Raw genomic sequence first — 10,516 nt, forward strand, 5'->3', positions numbered from 1 at the left:
GTTTTAAATCAGCTCTTTGATATACAAACTTTACTAGTTGTTAAAGAAGAAAGTAAGTTTACATACAAATGAGATGCATGTACCTGTGTATCTAAAACAGTACTAGTGAAATATGTATTAATTTGATACTTACATGCTGAAAAATAAAAGTAGGAAAATATTAAAAGATCTTTCTTTTCCATAATTAAATCATTTTGTTTCTATAAGAGTAGAAAGCTGGGGCTGGAGAGATGGCTCAGCAGTTAAGAGCACTGACTGCTCTTGCAGAGGACCCGGGTTCGATCCCAGCACCCCCATGGTGGCTACGAACCGTCCTTAACTCCAGATTCCAGGGGAATCTGAAGCCCTTTTCTGACCTACGTGGCATTGCACGACATGGGTGCACTTACATACATGCAGACAATACACTCATACACATAAAATAAAAATAAAATATTTTTTAAAAAATAATAAAATTTTGGGCTGGAGACACGGCTCAGCAGTTAAGAGCACTGGCTGCTCTTGCAGGGGACCTGGGTTCAATTCCCAGCACCCACATGGTGGCTAACAGCCATCTGTAACTCCAGTTCCAAGTGATTTGACACCTTCTGATACCCCCACAACCTCCCAGGCATTACATGACACAGGTACACTTACACAGAGTACACTCATACACATAAAATAGAAATAAAATATTTTTTAAAAAGAAAAAAATTTCTACATATGCTATTATAGAAAGATGCAGTTTATTCATTGAAAGTTGCTGAACAAAACATCCCATTTGCATTTTAAAAAGAAAATAGGTGTGTACAAGCAGCGTATATGCCTAGAAATTTTCTAGAGTGGCTAAGACCACTGGTTACAGTCTAAAGAGTAGAAATGGAATGGACACAGGGACTTCATCTTTTTCCTTTTAGATACTTGGATGTACATGAGATTTTTTGCTAATGTCCTTGGATTTTAATATCTCATTCTTATTCACTTATTTAGGTCATGAGACATGTGTAGAACTTCTTTTAGAACAGGAGGTTTTCCAGAAAATAGACGGAAATGCATTCAGTCCATTGCATTGTGCTGTGTAAGTAAAGCCATGATGGATCAGATTTGCCTTAAGAAATACACTGTGACTGTGAGAGTGATCGCCTTGTTATCATATCCAGGATCAATGACAACGAAGGTGCTGCTGAGATGCTCATTGATACGTTAGGTGCCAGCATTGTGAATGCCACAGATTCGAAGGGAAGGTAGGAATCCAACTTGTAGGGTATAGTATTACTTTCAATAAGAGGGGAAAAAAATGTAACTACTAGCCAAGTGTTTGAGAGCTCACAAAGAACCCATAACTAATTCAAAATAAAATTTTGTATTTGCAAATGTAAATTATTATATAATCTTACAGAATACTTGTACTTTGTTTTATTTTAAAATGTAAAACTTTCCTTTCCTGCTTTAAGAAGTATGTTTTTTAAACTCCAAGATCATTGTTTTAAAAGTTAACAGTTTTCTGATTAGTAATAAAAACTAGAAAGAAGAGTCCAGCAATTGTAATAGGTAGTAGGGAGTAAGCATTGGTTTTTTTTAATGATATAGTAGTAGTTTATCGGCTTTATAATTTATCCTTATTGTTGACTAGTTGTACTTTAGACCTTCTAGATTATGTACAATATGCATTTCTGAGGTAGAAATTAGTGAGTTCCATTGAGTTTATTTGTATCTTGGCAATGCTTTTAATACCACTTACGTAAACCCTTGAAAAATGTATATGACATTCAGCTTTATGGCATATTTCATTTGTGTCACAGAACTCCTCTCCATGCTGCCGCCTTCACAGACCATGTAGAATGTTTACAGCTGCTGCTCAGCCATAATGCTCAAGTCAACTCTGTGGACTCTACTGGAAAAACACCTCTCATGATGGCTGCAGAAAACGGACAAACCAACACAGTTGGTAAAGAAACTGTTTAGAAAAGGCCAAGGCTATAGAACTACCTCAAGTTTGAGGTCATCCTGTGGCACATAGCATCTCCAAAAGGAAAAAAAAATTGTTTAGAACCAAGCTTAGCATGAACCTGTAATCTCAGCTATTCAGAACCCTGTCAGGAGGGTTACAGATATAAAGCCTATCTGGACTATGTAGTGAGACACAATCACTTTGCTTTAAGGAAGAAAAAGACTGAAGAATGCTATTCTATGTAACTTTCTGTATATAAAGTAGATTTCCAAGTCTTCTGATTTCCACTAATTATCTCACCATTCCTGGCATTTAACCCTTTTGCCTGCCTGAACCCCATATTTTCATTTAGGAGAGTGTTTCAATTTGCCCTTAGGGACTGAAGAGTTATCTTTTTCAAGGCCATTTATAATAAGCACAGGCTCTGGAATCTGGTTACCTGGGTGTGAATCTTGTATTTAACCAAGTAACCTTATGCCTCAGTTCTTTCACTTATAAAATGAGAGAAACATCATCTACTGTAGAGGATTGTTGTGAGGCTTAAGTCCCTGTAAGTTTGGAGTACATAAAACAGTGTTTGAACTTTAGTAAGCACTCAGAAAAATACTAATTATTACTGTTACCATCTGATTGCATAGAAATTTTAAAGTATATGTATTATATATATTACAGTATTTTTCTTGCAATTGTTTGCAAGAGGGATGTTTTCGCTTTATGTCTTCGTTTCTCTACAGTGAGTTATTGGTAATCTAAGAGACATGTTCATAAACATAAGAATTGATGCACTTTTTCCTCCCAGAGATGCTGGTTAGCAGTGCTAGTGCTGATCTGACTTTGCAGGATAACAGTAAAAACACCGCCCTTCACTTGGCTTGCGGCAAGGTATGTGCATAGTTTAAGGATGTATTTTCATCATTAAATTAAAAGTTTTTCCACTTGACTAAAATGAATAGAAGTACTTCTCTAATGATTACTGGCACCAAGTTTCATGTGGGCAGGGAGGAAATGAGAATATTAGCATACCAAGTTTTGAAATGCAAGCTTAAACAGTTATGTCCTTAATTTAAATTTTTACTGTTCTGTTTTCCTATTCTCCTTTCTGACCTTTGACTAAATACTTTAGGCATTAGCTTAGAAAAACTCTGGTATATAGTATCGTACATATGTATGACTAGGGTTAGAAATTATTGAGTTTATAGGTTTATTTTTAATAGTGCCCATGTTTTTAAATTGCCACAATTTTAGGGTCATGAAACTAGTGCCTTGTTAATACTGGAAAAGATAACAGATAGAAACCTCATCAATGCAACCAACGCAGCCTTGCAAACGTGAGTACTTTGAATGACTAGTGATCATTAGAATTATAAAAATTGATAAAATACACTTTTTAAAATGTGACCATTGGATAGATCTCAGTCATAGAAGCTGTTTAAAAAGTATAGTTTTTACAGTTGTCATAACTAATATCTGAAATTATCACATTTAAAAGCCCTATTACTTAAAAAGCTTTTTTTCTCACTTTTCTATTGAGCTTTTAAAATTTCATACACTTCCCACTCAAATCCAGACCTCCTTCCCCATCCATGCCTCCCCCTGTACCCACCGAACCCTATCCAGTCTGCCGTACATGATGAGTCCTATTCATTCAGGTGTTTGTACCCAAATGTCTTTCAATGTACCTGTGTCCACTGGAGTCTAGTCAGTCCATCCAGTGGTTGTCTGTAAGTCATATTCTCCCTCACCCAGCAGCAGTCAGTCTCAAATAGTTCTCAACCTAGTACTGACTGCCACCTATTTCTCACCTCCCCTTTTAATTGTTTAATTGAGCTGACATGGGTCCCATGCTCAATGCCACTGCTGCCATAGGCTCACATAAGCAAGCCTCCAGTGGCCTGGAGTCCTCCACCTCCCTATGTTCATGAACCAGCCCTGGTTCTTACAATCTTTCCACCTCCTCTTCTGCAATGGTCCCTGAGCCGTGGATGGGTGAGGTTCCATATAGGAGTTCCCATCCTACACTCTACAGGTTCTTATTCTCCAAAACTTGGCCAGTTGTGGCCTTCTGTGTACATCACACTCTGATGTACATGTAAGCCTCACTGGTGAGAGTTGAGGAGTGCATTAGCCCTCTCTACCCCTTATTCCACTATGTTCCATGAGCCTTGGTTGTAGAGGTTCAACTACAGTTGTGTAACCTAGTACTGGGCATCTCCCTTTGAACTGAAACTATTACATTGATAATGATGTGGGGTTTTTGGTTTTTTGGGGTTTTTTTTTTGGTTTTTTTGTTGTTGTAGTTGTTGTTTTTGCCTATGTAGTCAATTATCTGAAGGAAAGTAGTGGTCTGTATATTTTATCAAAATCAGCTGAAAGTGCTTATTATACTAAATATAAATGTGTTGGGAAGCTTTATGTGTATATGATAGCTTTAAGAGGTTTCAGAAAATACCCAGCTCTTACAGTGGGCTCAGGCCCTGAGGTTGATTGTCAAGATTTTAGGTCTGTGTCTGCCATCATCATCTTCCAGTTTCTGCTTAGTGAAGAAAAAAGTTTTGAGTCCAGAATATAAACCAGTAGTCTATCACATCCCTTGAGGATCCAAAAATAAGTCTTGGGACTAGTAAACTCTTTTAAGATTTGAATTTGTGCTATTGCAGTTTACCATTTTTATATATTTGTTAACTTCATCTCTTAAAACAGCAAGCAGTTTGTTTGGTTAAGTCTTTTTCAAATTTTTTAATTTTTATTTTATGCATATGAGTGTTTTGCTTACATGTATGTAAGTGCATATGTGCATGCCATTCCCATGGAGGCCAGAAGAGGTTGTTGGATCCTCTAGAAGTGGAGTTATAAGCAGTTGTTAGCCACCATAGATGCTAGAAACAAAACCCAGGTTCTCTTCAAGAGCAGCCAGTGCTCTTAACCACTAAGCCACCTCTCCGGCCCCTGGTTAAGTAAGTCCTTTTAAACTTGGAGTCTTGGAAAATATCAAAGGGTTTGGGAACCTGAAAATGATGCCAGTGGCTAAGCTTACTGCAGGGGTTCTGCTGTCCCTTTGCTTCTTCATCGCAGTTAGAACGAGGTATCTCAAGTTTGAATGTGTAGACCCTTTACAACTTGACCAATGAATGCTCTTTGACAGCCAGGTGTGTCTGTGCTTATTCTGCATGTACATGTACAATTTTCCCCCTCAGGCCTCTGCATGTTGCTGCCCGAAATGGGCTAACAATGGTCGTTCAAGAACTTTTGGGGAAAGGAGCGAGTGTACTTGCAGTAGATGAAAATGGTAAGTATATTCTGTATTCTCTTCCCTTAACCAGCATCTTGTTTTAAGCCTCTCTCTTTTGGTGCTGCATATTTTAAATAAAGTTGGATATTTTCTATTGGGCAAAAAAAAAAAAAAGAGCTGAAATTAATATTGAGAAGTACTTTATAACCGAGGAATGAGGGCAAGAGAAAAAGGAAAAGTTCATCTAATCAGTGGGTCTCTGAATTCACAAATCGTCTGTTATACCAAACCTGATGTTTACTGTTTGGTTCCCACCATTGCTCATCTTGGTAGCCAAAGACTTCTTTCAGCAGATATTTATGAAGCTCTGATGAACTGTCCTGTTCTCACACAAAGCCAGTCTTTTCACTCATGTATTAGGTAGGTCCTGCTCCCTTTTGCCTATTAGAGAATATCATTTTAACAATTATTCTCTCTTAGTATATCACTTTGTGTGTTTGTGGTGTGGAAATCAAATCCAGGGCCTCTCACGACTATGCAAGTGCTCTGCCACTGAGCTATATCTCTACCCCTACCCCCAACATAAATATATTAGTTCCATCATCTTAAAAATGATTAATCTCACAACTGCTGCCAGTTACAGCTGTCATTTCTGTCCTCAGCAATTGGCTTTTCCCCACCATACTGCAGAACTATTCATCAGTGAATTTCCACAACCATGAGTCAGTTCTCAGTTCTCATTTCACTTGGGGGATCAGCTTTTGGTATGTGATGACTCCTTTTCCTTTGGGAAACGTTCTTTCCTTGGCTTTTAGGACTTCCTATTCTTGGTTTTCCTTCTGTTGCCACTAATTGTCCTTTTCAGTTTCTTTTACAATATTTCTAATTTGTTTCTTTTGTTTAGTTAAGTCTTTTTCAAATTTTTTAATTTTTATTTGAAAAATATTTTGTGGGGATGGGACAGTCCTGGGGATCAAACCTAGAACCTCATCCCTGCTAGGAAAACGATGTACCGCTGAACTGTATCCCTAGCTCTCTCCCTTTTTTTTTTTTTTTTTTTTTTTTGAGTTCTGCGTAATTATTACTGAACCAATCATTTTTTTCATGCAGAGCAGATAAAAAAGATTTCCAACTTAAATGACCAAATATCTAGGTCAGAAGCTTTCAGCCCAATCTCACAGAACCGATGGATGATCATAATTCTACTTAAACAGCTGTGCTGTGGTGCATCCTCACAGACCAGCATGGTCCTCCAGCGTCTTCTCTGGAGTTGTACCTGGTTTTATTACCAGTTTTCCTCCAAATGTGAATGGAACAATTTTGGGTTTGTTTCTTGGTCAGGAATCGCTTGATTTTAATGTCTTAGGAGAAGACATGGTGAGAAACTTAGTCGGGTGTATGGGACATGACGGCAAAGGAGAAGCTTTCTCTTCTACTTCTTACTGTTGGAAAGCTCTAGATTCCAGTAGTCCTTGATTTCTACTCTCTAGGTGATGTAATCTAACCCTTAGTTCTACAAACCATTTGCTGAGAATTCCCAGGTTCATATTGCCAGTCCACACCTTACACGGTGTCTGCATTCATGTGTCCAGCTGCTTACTAATAGCACATGAATGTCTAATAAACAAAGCTGTTGATCCTTTTTCTCTTCCTTCCCTCCAAACTTACCCTCTGGACAGCCATCCTATCTCAACTGAAGACAGTTCCCCTCTTTATAGCTCAGAGCAAGAATTTGATTTGTGATTGATTGATTGGTTTGTTGATTGATTGATTGATTGATTGATTGATTGATTTCCATTGATTGCTTCCATGCCCAGACTGATGGCACCTCTAAAGTAATTCCAGTATTTCCCCACCCTTTTGTCTCCCTGAGCAATCCTTTTAAAACAAATGAGAACTAATTTCTCTGTCAACTTGTTCATTGTTCCTGCAATGACCTACAAGGTCCTCTGCTGCATTTACCTTTTTGAGCTCGTTTCTTGCTCCTCTCCCTTCTCATTTCATTCTGCCCATCCAGCTGCTCTGCCACAGGGTTTGTACATGCATTGTGATCTGTGCTCTAGCTATGTCCTACACCAGGAACACTGTGCCCTCCAAGCATTTTTTGAATAAATCCCTCACCTCTTTCAAATCATAGCTCAAATTTCATCTTCTCCATGAAGCCTAGCCTCACTACCCTGTCTGTACTACAGTATTCGTAGTCCCTGTTAATCTGCTCTTCTCTTTCCTTTTTCTTACTTTTGATAGAGCTTATCTAACATATTGAATGGTTTAATTCTTAGTTAACATTGTTGTATCTCCCTCACTACAGTGAGTATGAGCTCAGCAAGAGCAGAGAACCTTGTCATTTGTGTTCACTGATGTTTCTACGAATTACAAGAGTTATGAGACAATGTAGACATAGTCTACCCCTTGACTAGAAGGGTGTGCAAAACAAGCTATTATAAGCACCCGAAATTGTTTCATTGTAGTAAAGCTAAAATGCTACAAAGGCACGTTAGAGGATCTTTAATATTTTATTATTTTTATTTTATGTGTACGAGTGTATTGCCTGCACGTATATGAGCGCGCCCATGTTGTGCAATGCCACAGAGGTCGGAGGGCTTCGGATTCCCCTGGAACTGGAGTTAAGGATGGTTCGTAGCCATGTGGGTGCTGGGAATCAAACCCAGGTCCTCTGCAAGAACAGTCAGTGCTCTTAACCACTGAGCCATCTCTCCAGGCCCCACATTAGAGGATCTTAAACCCTCCTTTGCAGGGTCAGAGAAGGCATTCCAAAGCAGTAGTAAGTGAGGAGAGAACCTTCTAAACTGAAAGAGAAGCCTGTTAGAGAGTAGAGCTTAATGAGATGGGTGCAAATGTAGATCAAGTAGCAAGGGGTCTGAACAATAGAAAGGTGGCAGTTTCCAAGCCTGGTGGTGCCGGTGCACTGGGGAGGCAGAGGCAGGCAGATCTCTGTGTGAGGCCTAGGCCAGCCTAGTCTACATAATTCCAGGCTAGATGGGGCTACAAGGAGACCGTGTCTCATAAAAAGGAAGAAGAAAGGAAAGAAAAGATGACAGTTAGTCTGAAAGGGGAGCAAGACTAGCATGGAGACATAGGAGTCACAGGTGTGGTGGTTGCCAGAGTTAGGGAAAGGTACTGGGGATGTAAAATCGTAGATGTTTGTTATGATGGTGGTCTCTAGGATTTGGTAAAGGAGTAGTGAAGGTTTGTAGGTGAGGAAGTCATGTCTCCTTTAGCTTGGGTAAGTTGGTAAATGAACGTGTCATTTATTGAGGCAAGAATACAGAGGAAAGAGTTGAGTTCATTTGGGAACATGAAAGTTGAGCAGAAACTAAACCAGTTAGATTATGGATCTGAAGCCCAAAAGCAAAATCTAGTTTGAGCATAGAGATTTGAGAATCAAATTTCTTTTTAAAGAAATTTTCATTATCAATGAATTACACTTTTAGAAATATATTACTTATACAAATTTAAATGAGGAGATATAAAAATGCCACATTATTCACATTATGATGGCTACTGATATTGTAGGCCTTTGTTGACTATTTCCAAGATTTCATATTCTTTGCAAGAAATGAAAGGATAAAACTTGATAATGAAGGTCCCCATTGATGACCTAGGTGTCTTTAATAGTCTTTAGTTCACAAGTTAAATATCAATCTCATAATTGTATGTAACGATAGTTGTTAATTAGTCCAGTAACAATGGGGATGATTAAATTGGGTTCTGAAGACAAAATAGAGACCAGATGAAGGGCTGGTACATTCTAGGCCTTTGTGTTCACTCTGAAGTAGGGTTAGTGGAATTAAAGTGGGTTTTCTGAAGGAGAAAGGACGTGTTACATCTGTATGGCATGTCCTCAGGAGTTTGCCCCTCTTACATTTCTCACTATGTGACCACACCAACCCATGTGGAAGAGAAGCTTTTGGTTTTAGTCCATAGTCTGCCTAGAAAACACTGCTGAGAGGTGTGTTCCCACTCATTCAGGGCACCATGTCTTGTCTAATGAGTTGCCTCTGACGGGCTGCGCAAGTACAGTTTAGTAAGACTTGCTTGTCCTTTGGTCTCTCTTCAGGCCTGCAGGGTAGTAATCAGCTAGTTGTTCCCTTTGATCCTTAACCATGGCAATTTTGAAAAAGAAATGGTATTTTTATTACCAAGGCTAACATATCATGAATGAAAATGTATTGAAGAAGTGGAAACAGCCAAATGCTCGGTAGTTAAATGTACATACTATGATATAATCACACAGTGAAATACTGTACAACAACAAAAATGATCTGACTGCAGTTGCCTGGATCAATACTAGGTCCCATACATAATGAAGCAAAAGAAGCCAGGTGTAAAATTACATATGTGATTCCATTTATATTAGGTTCAAAGAAATGGTTACAGAAAGCAAAGGTCAGGATAATGTTTACCATTGTGGAAGAGGAAAAGATAGCTAGTAATGTTCTCTTTCTGTAAATGTTTCTTTTGTTGATAAATCATTCTGTTTGAAAAGCAAATATGGCTTTAAAATAGATACATATATTTGTGTGGGCACTAAAGTATAAGCTTAATAATACGTGCAACAATACGTGAAGCTATAGGCTAAAATTTTATTTGTTGCATTTGTACCTTTTGATTTTGCATGGCTTACTATGAGTGTGAACCAGAAATTCCATATGGAATAATTGGAATGTGCCCTCACACTGTATATTCTCACAGTCTTCTCTCCTCCATTCACAATGCTAAGTTTCATGCCTATCAGGGTGCCATGTGTTTCCTCCTCAGCTTGCTGTATTGATACTTGCCGTTATTATCATTATTATTTTTATTATTGGGGTACTTATGTCTGAAGTCACTTTTCTGCTAAGAAAAAGAAAGTATAAAGAAAATACTTGTCTTAGAGTCAGGGCTTTTAAATTTTGCATGTTTAGTTTGCTGTTTGGTTTCTTGTGTAAAATGTGTGCCGTTGCATGCATGCGTTTATATCGGTACCTGTGCGTGTGGAGATCAACTTTGGATGTTGTTCCTCACGTGCTGTCTGCCTTGTTTTTTGAGACAGGATTTCTCACTAACCTGGAGCTTACCAAGTAGACCAAAGTGAGCCCCGGGAATCTGCTACCCCAGTGGGATTACATGTACACCCCACTGTGCCTGGTTTATTTATGAGTTCGGAGTGTTGAACTCAGAACCTCATGCTTGCAAGGCAAGCACTCTACCTACTGAGCCATCTCCTCTGCCCCAAGTTTGCCTACTTTTGCCTTCAACTGAGGCTGGCTCTCTCTCTCTCTCTCTCTCTCTCTCTCTCTCTCTCTCTCTCTCACACACACACACACACACACACACACACAAAAAAAGGGGTC

The 10,516-nt window shown here is 38.7% G+C and overlaps 1 protein-coding gene across 8 annotated transcripts in view; it reads left to right on the forward strand.

Moving 5' to 3' along the window:
* Positions 1-10,516, forward strand: part of Ankrd28 (ankyrin repeat domain 28) — a 183,828-nt gene that overhangs the window by 169,515 nt on the left and 3,797 nt on the right. For all 8 annotated transcript variants that reach the window (XM_029554521.1, XM_029554520.1, XM_017802412.2 and 5 more), the window contains 6 exons: positions 970-1,057; positions 1,140-1,223; positions 1,782-1,927; positions 2,730-2,812; positions 3,176-3,258; positions 5,125-5,216. In XM_029554521.1, coding sequence (XP_029410381.1) covers positions 970-1,057; positions 1,140-1,223; positions 1,782-1,927; positions 2,730-2,812; positions 3,176-3,258; positions 5,125-5,216 — 576 coding nt within the window. The remainder of the gene's footprint in view (positions 1-969; positions 1,058-1,139; positions 1,224-1,781; positions 1,928-2,729; positions 2,813-3,175; positions 3,259-5,124; positions 5,217-10,516) is intronic.

This window comes from Nannospalax galili, unplaced genomic scaffold (assembly GCF_000622305.1).
Source record: "Nannospalax galili isolate Female #2095 unplaced genomic scaffold, S.galili_v1.0 scaffold364, whole genome shotgun sequence".
Classification (NCBI taxonomy): domain Eukaryota; kingdom Metazoa; phylum Chordata; class Mammalia; order Rodentia; family Spalacidae; genus Nannospalax; species Nannospalax galili.